This window comes from Sinocyclocheilus grahami, unplaced genomic scaffold, assembly GCF_001515645.1.
Source record: "Sinocyclocheilus grahami isolate Dianchi unplaced genomic scaffold, SAMN03320097.WGS_v1.1 scaffold496.1, whole genome shotgun sequence".
NCBI classification, from domain to species: domain Eukaryota; kingdom Metazoa; phylum Chordata; class Actinopteri; order Cypriniformes; family Cyprinidae; genus Sinocyclocheilus; species Sinocyclocheilus grahami.
In genome coordinates, this window is record NW_015505675.1 from 263,843 (window position 1) to 282,907 (window position 19,065).

Genomic DNA, 19,065 nt, shown 5'->3' on the forward strand with positions numbered 1-19,065 from the left:
CCCCCCCCCCCCCCCCTCTAAAAAAGCCAGTTTTGTTAAGTCAACTAATTTGCAGTTGGGTCTTTGGTGATTTTTGGAGACACTGAAGTGTCTATTAGTTGTCTTGGGTACAGAGGAGCTATGATGAATTATGTTTTTAATTCAAATAACCTAATGGATAGGCAGTGTACAGTCTCATCTTTTGTCCTTATTACCCCAAGGAGTCCACTAACAAGCAAGAACAGTCAGTACAAATTAACACTGAGAACAGCACAAACTGTTGGAACATGGAATACAGACACAAAGATGTTCAGATACAACACCTTGTAAACTGCTATACACAAAGGTTTACATTCATTTAATTAATGTTTCATCCAAAATCAGTAAGATGGTAGTTTTATGCAGAAAGCATGACGATAAACTTGACCTTTCTTAGATGGTTAAAAGGAATAATTCTCATTGTGAATTCTCATTTTTGGATGAACTACTTAAATAATGAATAATAATAATCCACTCAAAAATGAAAATTTGCTGAAAATCTACTTACCCTCAGGCCACCCAAAATGTAAAAGAGTTTGTTTTTTCATCAGAACAGATTTGGAGAAATTTAGCATCACATCACTTGCTCACCAAGTGATCCTCTGCAGTGAATGGGTGCCGTCAGAATGAGAGTCCAAACAGCTGATAAAAACATCACAATAATCCACAAGTAATCCACACGATTCCAGTCCATCAGTTAACGTCTTGTGAAGTGAAAAGCTGTGTTTGTAAGAAACAAATCCATCAAAGCATTCTAAATTTAAACAGTCGCTCCAATGAAATAAAATATATAATTATTGTTATGTTTTTATCAGCTGTTTGGACTCTCATTCTGACGGCATCCATTCACTGCAGAGGATCCACTGGTGAGCAAGTGATATAATGCAAAATTTCTCCAAATCTGTTCCGATGAAGAAACAAACTCATCTACATCTTGAAAGAAATTAATCTTGATTTTTGGATGAACTATTCCTTTAAGCCCTGTTTGTTGGTCCGTCAGAGCTCCATTCAGAGATTGCTCCATGCCAATTCTCCTCACTGGCGCAGATGGTGCAAATCTGAATTCGGAAAGGTCAGCCTGGTAGTTTCTCACTGACACATAGTGGAGAAAGCCCCATCAGCTCGGCAAACTCGTGACCCTGATCCTGCCAAGCACAACGCGCCCTCTGAGCCCTGCCTTATGTCATATACGCGTATGAATAGAGCCGCTTGTAGTATAAACCATCGGGCTGAGATGAGCGTGACATGCGATATGCTGTTATTTTTACATACGTATGTCTGTACACCTTGTGTATGCATTCATGTATCTCAGTGTGCTCCCATGTGCCCGAGCAGACACACACACACATGCGCACGCTCTCCTCCAGACACACAAAGACCCCCCGGGGCGGCCCGCTCTCCTGGTTTCGGTCCGGTGAGGGACGTGTGTGTCAGCAGGAGATGGAGGGTAGAAGAGGGTTTAAGAGGGTAATGGCAAACCAAAGTCAGTCATTCACCCACACATTCACCATCCACCCGCTGCTCTCTCCAGCATGCCCGCTCAGTCCCAGCCGTTGTCCTTGATCATGTGGGCGAGCTCGATAATGAACTTGCCTTCCTTGTACTTCTGACTGCTCTCAAAGGCATGTTCCTGGGGGCAGGAGGAAAGCGAGAAACGATATTGACTGAAAGACAAACTTGGATGTGAAACTTGTCATCATTTATAGGTCAGTAATATACTGTACATGATAAGAAAATATATTTAAAAAATAATTTTAATTTCATATAGTTAAGATTTTTTTCCGACGCCATTTTCAAGAAAAGTTACAATTTAATTACTCTAAAAATGTCATGTGGTGTAACCATCAAATAAAAGTAATAACAATATTTTCATTCCACCATACATTTGAGCGTATACATGTTAACCATTATTTTCAAAAAAGGTTTTTAAAATATATTTTTCAAGGCAAATTTTTCAAATATCATGAATTATTAAATTAAAATATTATTATGTTTTATGGAGAGTCGCAGCACATGATATTTTTACAACCTAAACTTGCCTTGCCCTATCATAAAAAGGTCAAATTATGTCAAGTATGTCTGTAGGTGTTATATATGTTATTTGGTAACACTTTACAATAAGGTTCCATTTGTTAACTATATTTAATGCATTAAATAACATTAACAATGAACAATATATCTGTTGCAATATTTATTAATCTTTGTTCATGTTAGTTAATAAAAACACAACTGTTCATTGTTAGTTCATGTTAGCTCAGGTCCATTAAATAACATTAACAGATATGATTTCTTATTTTAATTATGTATGAGTAAATGTTGAAATCAACATTAACTACAATTAATAAATACTTTAGAAGTTTATTTATGTTAACTAATGTAGTTAAGTAATGTGGAACCTTATTGTAAAGAGTTACCTTTTATTTTTTCCTGCATGTTGGTTGGGCCACGATTTTAATAAAAACCATTTTTACAAGAAATAATAACATATAATGAGGACAGTTTTATCTCAGACATCTATGACATTAATCCCCATCACCAAAATATAAAAATTTTAATTCAGAAAAAAACAACAAAAAAACATGCTTATCATAGAAGCGGTGTATTCAAGTCATGTATTTATAAATTGCATTTTAATGTATTTTTGAATAAATTAATAGGTAGGACAAACAAGTTTCACTAATGCATTTAAGATCCTGTTTGTCTTTTCTTTTTATAGCTGATGGATGCAGGCAGCAGGGAGCACTCATCAGATTTCTGGAGAAGGGCACTGGGTCAAACTTCCCTGCTACTCTGAAACGTCTGCATTCATACTGACACAAATATCTGATGTGCTTATAAATAACCAGGCCACTATGGGAACCTATACTTGTTTGTGTGCTTATTGGTGTTTGCATCGGTCAAGACTCCATGTCAAGGGCGACCAGAAATCCACTAGTACTGAAAAAACAATTGGCATGCGGCACAGCTGCTGATTAAAAATGGACGCCATGCAAGGAATGTGTCCTCCTAAGACAAGCCTTTATGAGCAAGCTTTAACTCGCAAAGCCGTGCATATTAACATCGTGCTATTATCTCAAAGTGTCTGTGACTTGCTCGGTAAATGCAAGCACATTCAGTTTCTTCAGGTAAATAAGGCTCCAAGTAGGTCATTTGTTAAGCACAGGTCTTGTTAGTGTCTATGGAAAACCTGAAAGGATAGTTCACCCAAAAATGAAAATTCTGTCTTCATTTACTCATTCTCATCTATGTATGACTTTCTTTCTTCAGTGGGGTCCAACATTTTTGGACCCCAATGACTTCATTATATGGACAAACACAGTTAAAATATTATTCAAAACATCTTCTTTTGTTCTCCACCAAAGTCAATTTATTTTCATTTTTGGGTGAATTAATGTCCAATAATGTAAGCTACAGCATCTTACCAAAACAGTCATAATTTAGTTGTACATCACCATCTTCCACCGCCTCTCTGATCATGACTTTGTTTTTGCTACCGTACCTTTAAGACTACTCTATGTAAATGACCTGTGCTATGATGTGAAGTCACTTTTATCTACATGTACTCGAACTTTCCATGTGTTGTGAGTGTTTTCTTACATATTTCCACCCCAGTGTGGTTTTGCAGTTTTCGCAGTAGATGTCTGCCACTGCATGAAGGCCCGTGAGCAGAACCCTCTCTTCTGCAGGGCCACATCCTACGTTCACCCTGACGAAACCAGTTAGAAACAGTCACGCACAGCAAGCTACAATTAGGTATAAGGTTCGTGGAAGCGCAGTAGACATGAACAGAGTTTATACACTAAGATTCAAAAGCTTAGGGTCAGGAGTTTTTTTTTTTTAAAGAAATTAATACGTTTATTCCATTAAATTGATTAAGACTTACATTGCCACAAAGTTTGCATCGGTCAAGACTCCATGTCAAGGGCGACCAGAAATCCACTAGTACTGAAAAAACAATTGGCATGCGGCACAGCTGCTGATTAAAAATGGACGCCATGCAAGGAATGTGTCCTCCTAAGACAAGCCTTTATGAGCAAGCTTTAACTCGCAAAGCCGTGCATATTAACATCGTGCTATTATCTCAAAGTGTCTGTGACTTGCTCGGTAAATGCAAGCACATTCAGTTTCTTCAGGTAAATAAGGCTCCAAGTAGGTCATTTGTTAAGCACAGGTCTTGTTAGTGTCTATGGAAAACCTGAAAGGATAGTTCACCCAAAAATGAAAATTCTGTCTTCATTTACTCATTCTCATCTATGTATGACTTTCTTTCTTCAGTGGGGTCCAACATTTTTGGACCCCAATGACTTCATTATATGGACAAACACAGTTAAAATATTATTCAAAACATCTTCTTTTGTTCTCCACCAAAGTCAATTTATTTTCATTTTTGGGTGAATTAATGTCCAATAATGTAAGCTACAGCATCTTACCAAAACAGTCATAATTTAGTTGTACATCACCATCTTCCACCGCCTCTCTGATCATGACTTTGTTTTTGCTACCGTACCTTTAAGACTACTCTATGTAAATGACCTGTGCTATGATGTGAAGTCACTTTTATCTACATGTACTCGAACTTTCCATGTGTTGTGAGTGTTTTCTTACATATTTCCACCCCAGTGTGGTTTTGCAGTTTTCGCAGTAGATGTCTGCCACTGCATGAAGGCCCGTGAGCAGAACCCTCTCTTCTGCAGGGCCACATCCTACGTTCACCCTGACGAAACCAGTTAGAAACAGTCACGCACAGCAAGCTACAATTAGGTATAAGGTTCGTGGAAGCGCAGTAGACATGAACAGAGTTTATACACTAAGATTCAAAAGCTTAGGGTCAGGAGTTTTTTTTTTTTAAAGAAATTAATACGTTTATTCCATTAAATTGATTAAGACTTACATTGCCACAAAATATTAGAATGATTTCTGAAGGCTCATGTGACACTGAAGACTGGAGTAATGTTTGCCATCAAAGGAATACATTACATTTTAAAATATATTCAAATAGAAAACAGTTATTTTACATTTTAATAATATTTCACAATATTACCATTTTCTCTGTATTTTTAATCAGATAAATGCAGCTTTGGTGAGCATAAGAGACTTCTTTCAAAAACACGACCCCAAAATTTTGAATAGTAGTGTGTATAACATACCACTTCCATATCAAACTCCTTCTAATACCAGAAATGTACAATCAAATACCTGTATAAAATCAACTTACACAGAGTTGAACAGATATGCTCTGCCCTGACTTCCTTGAAAGGACTAAAAGAAAGAAAAAAAAACGCATTCCTTAGAGAATTGCATTTAATATCACATTCAAATGTTAATCTGAAACCTCAGTATCTGTACTAAAGAGCAGCTTTTCACCCGAGCAGAACTGATGTGACATTAAACAGCATGTGTTGATCTTCTGATCTATGAGCTTCATATGCTTAACAAGCATGTTTGTTCGTGTCCTGTTCCTGCACATGTTGCCAGGTCATTAATTCTCGGCTCATTAATTACCTTGGAGATGAGCTCGTCATGGTTGGCGAGGTGTGCTCTGCAGTGGATACAGCTGTAGGTACGGTGGCAGCTGGGCAGGTACGCCTGGAAAGTTTTGGAGCGCGTCATGGTGACCATGGGCCGGGTTGATTAATATAAATATTAAAAAAACAAAAGCTAATAAAAACAACAACAGCACATAACAAACACACAAAAAATATGAAAATAAAAGCTAATTATTCAAAACATTAATGAATGCTATAGTAGTATATAAATAATACTGCTTAATTGTGTGGCTTGCTCAATGAAGGTGTGCTATTACTTTTTTAATAAAAGAGATATAGATATAGAATAATATTTAATATAGATATCTAGATTCTTTGGTGTGGGCTCTTTACACCCACAACACCCTAACATCATGGTGGCCATTTCTGCATGATCAAACCCTCTTTCCATTTTGTTCAATAGTTGTGCCGATATTGCACACTTCACCTTTAAGAATATCCAGTGGTTAGAAAGTGTGTTTGCATGCACCAGTCTGATGCTTTATTGTCATGTTACTCCTTCAGTCAGAGGGCTTTGTTGAGGCAGGGGTGAGCCTATCTTAAGAGTCCAGAGCAAAAAGCAGCTCTTATGTTCTGTCCATTGTTTCCCCGCCAAAGCGTGGGGTTGGAGAATAAAGAGTCTACTGACAGATCGAAGCACTTTCCCACACAAACACACAACCGTCTGCTGAGGCAAACACACACCCGTACTGCGACACGTCCACAAATAAACCCTCTAGCATTCTGGTGACCCTCTCTCGCCCCAGTTCCACACCCTGACCTGTGCGGGTATTTTAGGACCCCGCGAGTTTGTTCAGGACACGATGCTGAAAGACCCCGTGGTGTTTCCTTACAGTTTACTGCAAACCAAACGATGCATTTTGTGACACTGGTATGATAACTACATAATAGATGAGATAATGGATTTCTCTTTCTCTCACAGAAGCTTTGGGAGAGACTAAGTGGCTTTTATTTGTTCAAAGTTAATACTGGTTCCATCTCAATATTATATTTAAACTGAAATGTAAGCTATTTTGTATGAAAAAGTGTTGTGTGTGTGCAGTTGGATGGGATAAATGCAGAGCACAAATTCCAAGTATGGGACACAATCCTTGGCTACATGTCACATCTTTTTCACTTATTTTATTCACACAGCTGCTAACTGAATCCAGGCACTGTATTGTCATAACAGACAGATCGATAAAAGCGAAGGGAGAGAGTCTCGGTATGGTTTCCTCATGCAGACAAAAACACATCAGATGAGCTCTGATCCGTGAACGCTGATGAAGCTTCAGGCACGACCAATTCAAATACTGATCACTGAAGCAACACTTAAACTGTGGTACAGATCACAAAGCTGGACACAAGCTAGATGGAAAGCAGCACATCTTATAAGATGCTTTATAGTAATTTTATCAAGTGTATAGGTATAGTTCACACTAAAATGGAAATGCTATCATCATTTATTCCTCCTCATGTTGTTCGAAACCTGTATGACTTTATTTATTCTGTGGAGCATTAAAGAAGATATTTTGAAGTTAAATCACTTCCACAGAATAAAGAAAGTCATACAGGTTTATAACTATTATTTAAACTAAGATGAGGGCAAAAGATTCAATAGGATTGTTCTGAGTGTTTTTTTTAGGTCTGCAATGCTCAACATACTGTAGTACTAACACTACTAAGAACATAAATACCAGCATTAAAGGAATAATTCACCTATAAATGAAAAGAAAGGGTCAGGGTCAAACTAGCTCTTAAGTCACAAGCTGCGTCCAAAGTAACATGTTGCCTAGAAGGTACTACATTTGGTTTAAAACTTACTTCACTACCATTTAAAAAACCACATTCTATATAGTATGAATGAAATCCAGATAAACATTATCCGCCATGTCATCACTTGTCACATGACTTACCAGCTACTATTCACAACTCCTCTCCTGTGGCCTCATGGGATAGTAAAGTGTCCATCGAATGCATACTACTTTTCGCCTACTGTTTTTCGAAAACTTTGAATGAATTTGGACAAACTCATTTCACTCTTTTCGCATACTATATAGTATAGAAGTAGGCATATTTAGATGCAGCAACAGTCTTAACATAATGGCAAAAAAAAAGACAAAAAGCACCATTAAAATATAGTCCCAATAACGTGTGCTATATTCCAAGTCTTCTGAAGCCATACTCTTTGTTTTATGGAAAGAGTTGCATGAGGATGTTTACTTCTGCATTCCATGGAAAAAATACCAGCATTTATGTCTCTTTTTTGGGGGGGGGGGGGAACAGTACCTTTAATTTTGTTAATTTGCCCCTTACTGTCTCCTGCTAAGTGCTCTGATGCATGTGTTGTGACAGAGGGGCTGTAGCACTCATCACTTTGAGGCCTGTGCAACATAAGGGCCTTCTTTATGCAACCGAAACAGCACTGATGGGGATAACAGCAGCTATAGAAAAGAGGGGAAAATGTGTGTCCTTGTGCGGCATCCCATCCTTCACTGGCTGTCCACCCTCTAGCGTCTTATTTAACAGTCTTTTTTGTGATGCATTAACTGTAATTACTTTGAGTCAGGATTTCTAATCTGCATCTCTGAGATGATTTTTGCAACCTCCTCCCCACAACTATACTTTTATAATTTTGGGAAATGGTGTAATACGATGTTACGTCATAGCAAAATGATTAAACATCCCTTATAATTTCCTGAGTGGGTCATGAAAATTAAAATGTTCTGCTTTTTGTGATTATCCATGTCTGAGGGCTTGTATTTGCATTCATAAATGCAGTTTATTATGCATGGAGTGTCGCAGTATAGTACAGTAGCTCAAGACCATGCAGGAAATACTTTTGAAAAACGTAATCTCTGCAGACCGGATTGAATTTGACAGCGTTTCAGAAATTACTCGTCAGCATTTAAGCTCTCCGAATTCGATGGTGTATGAGTGAAAGAGCTTGTTGAATATAAAACAGTTATCAATTCTTATTATTGTTTTATGTAATAACTCACTGTTTGAGTGCTGTGCTGTACTAAACCTCATGTACTGCCAGCAGACAGTATGTGGGACTGGATTTCAGCCACACTGCACTACTGGCACTGTTTCCTCATGGCAGGCCAAGCATGCTTTCAAATTTGACCTCTGAGAACAGAACCATAAACAGCATTTTAAATGAATTTTTTGAGCCAATTACAACATACTACAGCAGATCAACACTAAAAATAACTCAGCCTACTACACAATGCTGCAGTATAACTGTCATCAAGTACTATTAATTCCAACCCATCAATGCTGTCTAGTTAGGGATCTTACTAGGTTTTGAAACAGACAATATAATATAAGTCCTTTATAGCCAAAAAGTCCATAAAAAGTGTCAAATCTGTGTGGTCATGAAGTGTAATGTTATAGTGGTGTGGGTCAGTTATACTAAATATTCTATTAAATGTCCTTTTATTTTTCGGAATATTAGATAACATTCGATCAAAAAATTCTAAATATCAAATCTTTTTTGGGTTATGCTATTCTATCAAATAATCAATTCTGTTTATACTGAAAATGCTATTGAAATTTGATTTAAAAATGTTCTACATATCTCAAATGTGTGCATAAAAATTGTATTCAGTTGTAGTAAATAATATGAGATAACATTCAATCAAAAAATTCTAAATATCAAATATTTTTTGGGTTATGCTGTTCTATCAAATAATCAATTCTGTTTATACTGAATATTCTATTGAAATTTGATTTTAAAAATGCTTTACGTGAATATATAAAATTTGTGCATAAAAATTGTATTCAGTTCTATTAAATGATACATCTTATTTATGCTGAATATTCTATCCCATTTTATTACATATTCTCATATTCATATTCTAAATATAGTATACTCCACGAAATATTCTAAGTATTGAATGTTGATAATAAATTAATAATGACATTCTGTAAAATATTCTATATATATATGAGGTCTGTAATCAAATCCAATACTGCAATGTTTATCTCAGACATGACGCAGACTGGATAAAGTGCATAATGCTGCTCTAAATGCAGAAATATCTTAATTTATGACTGATAACACTTACATGTCATGCAAACAGAACGATTAAGGAGCTCACTGTCAGAAATGATCCATGTTTTTATAAGCTTTTTAAGCAACATCTTGAAGTTCTTCAACACTAAACTCATTAGGAAATAGCAAGAAGGCATATATAATCGATGGCAAGTAATTAAATGTAAGGTTGAAGACGATTTCATGTTCCATACATTATTTATATTATGTTATGTCGTAGTATAGCCGATGTGTATAATGATATACGTTCATAAACAGTGCTTATATTTCATACAGGTCTGATTGGTTAGAGCAGTAATCTTCACTATTTTTTTCATGAGAGCAGCACTTTTAATAGGAGAGCCACTTTTACTGCAAAGTATCAAAAGTTGCATCCAGTCATAAATAGTCTGCTTCTCAATCTGTCATCCCTGAACATACAATATGCAATGCAATACTAAGGGGTTTATTTTTTAAAGTTATTTAAAGTTATTTATTGAAATAAATAATATTTGCTTCTACATTAGCCCATCGTGTATCAAACCATCCAAGAGCACATTCGGCGTTAAGAGCTGGAAAGATTGCCAAAACAACTCATGCGGGCAGAGCAAGTTTAAATATCTTTCTAGTCTATTTTTCCATCTTGTAATTCCGCTGTTTTGGGTATTTTTAAATATAAATTATTTGTAATAGAGCAGACACTGACTGTTGTTCGTGTAGCCTATTTATGTTCCCATTTAGCGAGACAGCAGACACTGAAAACACTGCGGGCTTCACTAGGCTATGTGTGTAGTAAACGAAACCGTGCTTCTGTGCCATTCATTCATAAAGAGACACGCAGGATTCTTTAAATGGTATTTTTGCTGCTTAATATTTACAGATACCAGTCAATATTGCAATTTGATTTAAGTATAATGTACGGTGGCCGAGAAGTGCAAAGCAAATCACAATTCTGAAGACAAAATAACAAATTACAAACGCAAATGCAAGTCTAAAAAACAAAATAACAATTCAGAAAGCACAACAACAATTCAGAAAACATTATAACAAGTCAGAAAACACAACGACAAATTTGAAAACAAAATAACAAGTCAGAAAACACAACGACAAATCCGAAAACAAATTAACAAGTCAGAAAACACAACGACAAATTTGAAAACAAAATAACAAGTCAGAAAACACAACGACAAATCAGACAAACCGGAAGAGGTAGCAGACAAATCGGAAGAGGTAGGTATAGTTTGAGACAGCGCCATTGGTTTGGGATTACTCACCGCTGACTGGACGAGACAGCTGTCAATCAATATATACAGGAAGAACCAGCCGAAGAACAGCAGAGTCGTGGTTGTCATTGTGTTTTCTGACTTGTTATAATGTTTTCTGAATTGTTGTTGTGCTTTCTGAATTGTTATTTTGTTTTTTAGATTTGCATTTGTAATTTGTTATTTTGTTTTCAGAATTGTGATTTGTTTTACACTTCTCGGCCACCGTAGTAAATACCTACTTTTGATTTATTCGCCCAAACTTTGACAAATTCCGTGACATTCCGCATTATACAGTGAATTCTGTTTTTAAGACTGGATTCCGCGATTCCGTTCGCGTTTTCCGCATCGCAGAAATCATAGGGCCATAATTATAATGGGTTCTATTGTCTTTTGTCGCGTCGCACTACGACACTTGCGTCCGTTGTGTTTTTTTTTAAAGGCTTAGTTATAGCCCTGCTTGTTTTTATTAAATATCTGTATTGATCATATCATCGCATTATTCACTGCCATCTGCCATGCGAGCCACAAATTAAAGGGGTCATATGATGCTGCTAAAAAGAACATTATTTTGTGTATTTGGTGTAATGAAATGTGTTTATGCGGTTTAAAGTTAAAAAACACATTATTTTCTACATACTGTACATTATTGTTTCTCCTCTATGCCCCGCCTTTCTGAAACGCGTCGATTTTTACAAAGCTCATCGGTCTGAAAAGTGAGGTGTGCTCTGATTGGCCAGCTATCCAGTGCGTTGTGATTGGCCGAATACCTCAAGCGTGTGACGGCAATGTTACGCCCCTCACCATACTGTTGATGCCATGTCCGGTCGGAGCTACGAGACAAAAACATTAAAACCCATTACAAATGAGGCATTTGTTGCATCCAGTGGAGACATAATTACTGATTATAATGACTTACTGTCTTTTTACACATTGCGTTGCATTGCATCGCGCCGCGTAAACACAAAACCCTGTCTGCATTTGTGATCAGAGAAATGACAAACAACAAGTGCTACTCTACACTGCCCAAAACTCTCGTTTGAATCATCAGTGGCAAATCCTTTAAATGAAAACGTACTTACGTGAGTCAGAACTGCTGGCATTTTAGTCTAACGTTACTCTCCCAGGATCAGTAAACAGTCAACAGTAAACACATAAAATGTGCTGCACACATCTGGATATTTGGGTTGAACTGTTCTGGAACAGTGTTGTAAATACAACTTAACCACTGATTTCTAGTTGTGTCCTCTTTTGGAAGACCAAACTAAGTAGTTTCGCTTTCACAACGAAAAACACAGCAGCCTAGCGGAAGCCCCGGCTTAGCGTGAGCTGAGGCTGGGCTAGAGTGAGCTGAGGCGGCGGGGTTGAGAACGGCATGGCCGGCGGATCCGACGAAGGAGCGGCAAGCACATGTGACGACCCCGGGTTTCGTCCACGGTGAAAGCCGATCCGGCTGATGTAAGTTGATGTATTCCCTCAGCGACCAGCACGAATCAGCTCTAGGCATGACGAAGTGGATATCGTCCTCTTTTGGAAGACCAAACAAAGTAGTTTCGCTTTCACAACGAAGCACACAGCGTCTTCAGGACATGGCGGCAGCGGCAACAATACTACAGTGAGAATAAAAGTTACGCCTTCTTTCTTTGCGTGAACATTTGGGCGGCGTTATGCACATCTTCCCACATAGTGATGTAGATATGTGGGGGCGTGTTAGAACGAGCCGTTTTAGGTAGGTGTGGCTGACTTAACTTTTATAAAGAATATCTCTTTGGATTTGAGACTTTAGTCTTTGCAACTTTACAGATCTTCTTTATGCACTAAGAGTTTGTAACACTCCAAAGAGGAAGGAAAAATTTAAATCACATCATATGACCCCTTTAAAGCTTGGCGAGCCACGCAATGAGTAACACTGGGTTAGAACAAGTTTTATTTATTATCATAGAGCGCCCCCTGCTGGCCAATGCGTTTTGTTTTTTGTTTTCCAGTTAATGTCACTTTCATGTACCGGGGTTAATTTTTAAAGTAACAAATTTGTGTCCACTGTAAAACTTTTAAACTATGGCAATTTGGAAAGTGTGCTTGAAGAGATATTGTAAAAGTCCACAGGCCCAAAAGAGTTTTATGGGGTTTTTAATGGCTTTGATAGCCCATAAAAACACAAAGGTAAAACATACTCTGTTTAAATTTATTTATAATATTTTTTTGGTAGTTTATTCACAAATACAAACAGAGATGGGCTGCTGATACCAAATATCCTCTATAATAACTAATCTTTGAATTACAGTATTTACATTGAAAACTGTGCACTGAATTCATACACAACCAATGAAAGTAGCCTGGAGAAAATATGAACTAGAAAATTAAACACAGCACAAAGCTAAGAGTTACTGTATCCATATACACTTCACAAAAGGGGGGAAACATATGAACTCCACAAATGCTTGATTATCCAAAGTCTTAAGATCACCTCCATTCAGGAGTGAGTTACTGTCATGCCAATTCTGAATGCATTCTGTTTTTCATAGGAATTCCTTAAAAGAGTGAGAAAATATTTCTGTTTCCCTTTCCCTTTCAATACAGCAAAACTGTAAAACCACCAACATTAAGTTAACATCCTTTCTTGTTATTGCAAAAGTGCATTCACATGACCACTATATACCACACTTGTTTGTGACCCAGTTACACTCCAGCACAACTTCATTCATCAGTGTATAATATACACAACCAGTCAAAAGCTTGGACACACTTGACTGACATTGTTTTTCATGATCACAAAACCTTTTGACCTAAAGGCTATTGCTTGAATACTTGAAATTGGTTTTAAAGATAAATAAAAAGTTTCCCTATGCATAATATTGTTTACTAATTTGACCTATAGGCATTTTATTATTATATATGGATGAGTTGGAGCGGCTATTAAAGGAAAAGCAGAAATAGGGTTTGAAGCAGCTCAAATATGAGTTTTCACTTGTATAAGATGTTTTTTAATGGTACATAGCTACCATACTTCCATTGGTGTTTTATTTTATAGTCTTGATTGTTGTGGTGACATAGTAATAATGAAGATTGAGTTGGTGTGTCAAAACGTCTGACTGGTATATTAAACTACACTTAACAGTTCAAGCAACAGTGAGGCATCTTTTAAGCCACAACTTATCTCAAAATTGACAATCTCTTACTGACAAAAGAAACTAATTTACAAAAACAAAATATACACATGACAGTAAACATAAAAATATCTAATACCTTCTAATTATTGGTCTCTCAACAGTTCCACAGTACAACCCCCTGAAACTAGTATTTATTTTTAGTGTCTTGGAAAAACTCAAGTGGCTTCGGTCTCGTCATTTAGACAATTAACTCTTTAGTGAGTTCAGTGTTATTGCAGAAATGGATGCACTGTAATAAAACAATCAACTGCAAGTCAATGATACAATGAAAGTGCCTGTAGAGTAAAAGTCACAGAAATGTCATGACGATCATGACATCACCCCTACATGATTGATATTTCATCATAACCTCAGCTTCTTATGAAGCCTCCAGCTTTTTATGGATAGTGTATTGCTATGAACTTGAAGCTACAGAAGGATTTCAAGACATCCTGTATGCTCTAAAATGGCTCTGATGCTGATTGCAGAAGAATGCAAAACTGATAGCTGCCACACCTACTCATAGACATAAACATCAAAGAATGTTGGGTAATTAAAAGGCCCATTTAGAGGCCAAAGATCAGTGGAATAGCTAATTGATCGTTTACTTTGGCCGACAAGTCTTATTTAGTGTAGCTGTTTTTCTCCATGAACTCCTTTAGCTTGGTGGGATAGTCTGTCATAATCCCTGTAGCCCCAAGGTCAAAGGCACGTTTGAAGTCCTCCTCGTCGTTCAACACCCAGACATACACCTGCGGTTGGAAAGGAAAAAACAAAGACCAGTGGAAAAGTCCCATGATGACATTCCAGTCAAGAGCGAAATTCCATTCAAAGCTCCTGCCATCTGCTCATGCACATCATAGCACTCAAAGCAATGCTTACCCATCAAGTGCATGTGGTGTATGACCTAAATCTCATTTGGAGTACTCACTTGTATTCCTCTGCTTGTCAGATGATCGAATAATGCTGTTCTCATGAGGAGCCTGAAAATACATCCATATTATCATTCCTGCATATTTACGACTCTAGTAAGTATTAGAATAACATGGGCTAAGTTTAAGCCTTTTAATGCTTTTAATTACTTTCATCACTAAGGCCAGAATGTGCAAAATCGCTAAAGCAGGCAGTTAACTGCTTTCCCATAAGAAACACATAAAGCATGTTACGTAAATATTTAGGTAAAAGGTTTATTGAGGCCAGATTGCACATAAACTTACGTGTCTGCCAGCCATGTTATGAAACGCTGACTCCGTTTCTGATGCTCAGGATCTTTGAGTCTGCAAGAGACAAAATCTTTATCACTTTTCAGATTTCCAACTAAATCTTTCGAGAAAATGTCTAGCAGAGCACTAGTTCTGTGAGCATACAAAGTTCATCTGCTGAGCCTGAATCTGCGAAGGACCAAATCTAAAGTTTTTTTTTAAATACTGGAAGAAGAAAAAAATATATAGGAGCATGTATGTGTGACTAAAATGCATATGTTCCTCACTTGGAAATGATTGAAGGCATGGGAATCTCTAGGAACTGTTCCTTAAGTGGGACGAAGGGCAGGAGGCCTGTGTAGAAAAGCCCAAGCAACAGCAGCACTCTGTGCAAACTGAAAAAGACTGGGATTCGTGGGTTCTACAAAACAAATAGAAAAGCTTCAGACACTGACATTTTGCATACTTCTGACAATTTATTGTTCAATTATGTTGTTTACTAATAACCAGTGTTATTAACCACCTCTTTGTAACATTTCTTAATGATTTTGTTGCTGGAGTTTCCCCATACGGTCAGATGTTCCCTGTTGTATTGGACAACCAGCTCGGACACCTGACAGAAAAAAGGTAAAACTCTATTTTGTATCTGTTGAACTCGTCTCACCAACCTGATTCATTTTAGTGGTGACATGCACAGACAGAGGATTCGAGGAAAAGAAATACGAGCAGGACAGCAGGGCCCCTACAAACCTTCTTGATGAGAATGTCATTGTTAACCTTGATGTCGATGTTTACAGGGGTGTTTGGGAAGGATTCAAACACGTCTCTTAGCAGAGGGATGCATTTGTCATCTCCTCCTTCACAGTAGCACTCTGAAACACATCAGGAATAATTTAATAGTTGGACATACATGTCTTAGTTACCATTAAATGTAACAAATCATATTTGAAACATGTATACAGAGGCTGAAAAAACACGTGTGCATCTGTTTTGGATTTCAATTGAGTAAAAAGATGAACTGAAAAGTTGAAAAAATGAATTTCATAATAGAAGTGCATGCTATAATGGGGCATGCACTTCTGTACAAAGGCATTCACAAGATCAATATTACATTTGATTAATGACAAAAAAATAGCTCAGAAATGTTTTCTTATTCATTTGACATTATGGCATTTACATATAACTTTTTTTTTTTTTTTTTTTTCAAATACTACAACTTTGTTTCCAGGATTCAATTACACTATAAAAATTAATAAATTAATTAAAACAGTTTTAAATGCAAATTATTAGAGCACATTTTACAAGAAAATACTGTTTCAGTATTTCTACTTAAAATTGTATGATTAATTCAATTAGTTATTTCTTTGTAATTATTCATCAAACTTACTAGCAATTTATGAGCGAAGCCATTTTTTTTCAGTGTAGATTTTCAGTCCCAGACTTTTAATGTAGTCTTAGTTTTTGACTTTATTTGAGCATATTAGCAACGCTACAGGCACATTGGCTTGATTATACCTTAAATCAAATTGGTTGAACATTACCTGGACCGAACACTCACCTCGTTTGAAACTCACCCCAAGCTTACAAAGGTAAGGTGGAAGATCCTAAGAAGACAAACACACAAACACGTTCAGAATACAGCATATACTTACATACTAACATAAGAGTTTTAGCCCTACTATGAATTAGTCAAGGCTTGAAACATTTGGACTGTGAATACAGGATGATTGAAGTTTCTCCACTCACAGCGTAAGCCACATCAGAAATGTACGCGTTAATGCCAGTCGACCGCTTCAGGTTGGAATCGTGCAACACCACCACCTGCTCATCCTTGGTCAAATGACAGTCCAGTTCCAACATGTCAGTGCCCAGTTGAACAGCGCTGAGGAAGAAGAGGATGTACATCAGATGAGTTAATGAAGCATCTGTCCATAAATCATGTAGATTTTCATCCAGATCCTCGTAAAATGTACAATTTTGTCATCAACTGATAATGCCACTTGGATGAATGATGAAACATTTAGAGAAGCACTTCAGATGCTTCAGAATTCGTCAAGATCAAGTATACAAAGTTAACTAAGCATGCTACTAACTAAGCACTCATCAATGCAAATCCAAGCAATAAACAGCGGCCCATTTAGAAACTCACTGCCTGAAGGCCGCCATTGTGTTCTCCAAGTTCTCACCAGCTCCTGGAGATGAAGAAAAACAGTGAGAACCAGGACAAAATGCATTTTATAGCAATGCTTGGTATTTGCTTTTGGTAGTCAACTAACTACTTCAGGCGGTGTTTATGTTAAGACTGTATGTAGCTTGTACAGTATTCTAGGGTTCACAGTCCACACTCCAGTGTGTAGTCAATAAAGTCAAAGATGAACCTTCGGTCTGAACCAACACTGGCCCAAAATGAAGGGATTATGAAATATGACCTAAAGATAAAAACAGGCTTTTCATTATATAAAAGACAAAAATGTTCTAAGTGGATGACTTCAGGCTACAGTCAGCAATCGTATGAATGTAACCCTGTAAGAGGCATTCACTGACTGCGTTTCTGAGCTTCGAGTCAGCATTTTGTACATCACAACTCACTAGGTTTTTATTGAACTGCAAGGAAAAACAGTGACTGGTAAATGAGGAAAAGCCTCGGGCTGCTGTAGATTTGATGCGAGTCGTGAAAGCAGCGTTGGTCACTCACCGCCGCGGTGTGAGATGTGTCTGCTCCGGAAGGCTTCTTTCTTTCGCCGGTGCAGCAGTGACGGATATTTAAGCAATAATGCCGAAGTGAGCACATATCCGGTAACCGTGGATATAACATAAACCGCGGCGCTCATTTTGACTTTAATCAGACGGACAAACAAGTCAGTCCAGTAAAGCCACGTATATAACTCATTGAAAGTCTCAGCAGAAGTCAACACACCGGCCGGTCTCATCCAGCACCGCTGGCCAGCCGCCGCTGCCGCACTGTAACAGCGTTCAGAAGACAGCCGACTGAAGCTGTAAGGCAAGAACATGCAGTTGTCAGTCAGATTAGATCCTCCTTTATTTGCATCGTCATGCAGTTCTCTGTAAACCCACCCATGGGCTTGCAGTCCAATGTTACTTGACAGGCCACCCCCCTGCGCAGTTTACAGACTGCTCGGGTCAATAATAATACTACAGTCGCAGGAACGCGCATGCGCACTGCAAGCGTATGATGACGCGAGTGAACGCAAGAGGATGCTCATGGACAAATATTAAATATCTGAAGGCCTTCATGTCAAAACCATTACGCTTTAAACAAACACATTTCTTTTACAACAAATGGCCAGTGAAAGAAGGTGATTAAACGGATAGTTCACCCAAAAAAATGAAAATTCTGTTATCATTACCATGGTTTTACTACAAAAAAACAAACAAAAAAAAAACATAAACCATGGTAACTATAAATCAACCATGGTTTTGCTACACTGACCATAGTTTAACCATGGAATTTGTAGTAAAAATGTGGTTATACAAATGGTAATCAATACGACAAAAAAACACAGTTACTACATTTTTACTATAATAAAACCATACTTGCATAGTTGCTCCAAACCTATGAAATTATTTCTTCTGCTGAACACAAAAGAAGATATTTTGAAGATTGTTTGTAAGCAAACAGTTGATGGTAGCCATTGACTTATGAATGGAAGAAAAATATTATGGAAGTCAATGGCTACCGTCAACTGTTTGCTTTCTTCCACAAAAGATCATTTCAAACAATCTTCAAATGATCTTTTGTGTTCAACAGTAAAGGGAAAGTCATTTGGAACAACTTGCGGTTGAGTAATTGATGACAATTTTCATTTTTGGTTGAACTATGCTTTTAAATAAAATATATATATACAGTGG

The 19,065-nt window shown here is 37.3% G+C and overlaps 2 protein-coding genes and 1 pseudogene across 3 annotated transcripts; 1 reads left to right on the plus strand and 2 right to left on the minus strand.

The window, feature by feature from the left end:
- Positions 1-970: 970 nt before the first annotated feature.
- LOC107554276 (protein yippee-like 2) lies at positions 971-5,639 on the minus strand. Its single transcript, XM_016236748.1, has 4 exons — positions 5,521-5,639; positions 5,234-5,277; positions 4,624-4,732; positions 971-1,648 (listed from the first exon to the last, which is right to left on the minus strand). Exons 1-4 carry the CDS (start codon positions 5,635-5,637, stop codon positions 1,559-1,561), a joined length of 360 nt encoding a protein of 119 aa, XP_016092234.1. The 5' UTR covers positions 5,638-5,639; the 3' UTR covers positions 971-1,558.
- A 7,414-nt stretch (positions 5,640-13,053) lies between these two features.
- Positions 13,054-18,350, minus strand: LOC107554273 (glycerophosphodiester phosphodiesterase domain-containing protein 1-like). Of its 2 annotated transcripts, XM_016236745.1 has the most exons (11): positions 18,271-18,350; positions 17,891-18,189; positions 17,345-17,387; positions 16,942-17,077; positions 16,754-16,799; positions 15,946-16,067; positions 15,719-15,808; positions 15,483-15,616; positions 15,211-15,270; positions 14,925-14,976; positions 13,054-14,745 (listed from the first exon to the last, which is right to left on the minus strand). In XM_016236745.1, exons 2-11 carry the CDS (start codon positions 18,123-18,125, stop codon positions 14,617-14,619), a joined length of 1,047 nt encoding a protein of 348 aa, XP_016092231.1. In that variant the 5' UTR covers positions 18,126-18,189; positions 18,271-18,350; the 3' UTR covers positions 13,054-14,616. The 2 variants fall into 2 exon arrangements, with proteins under 2 accessions (XP_016092231.1, XP_016092230.1); XM_016236744.1 differs by having other exon boundaries at positions 17,891-18,348.
- Positions 18,351-18,495: 145 nt separating this feature from the next.
- Positions 18,496-19,065, plus strand: part of LOC107554249 (transmembrane protein 120A-like) — a 5,981-nt pseudogene continuing 5,411 nt past the window's right edge.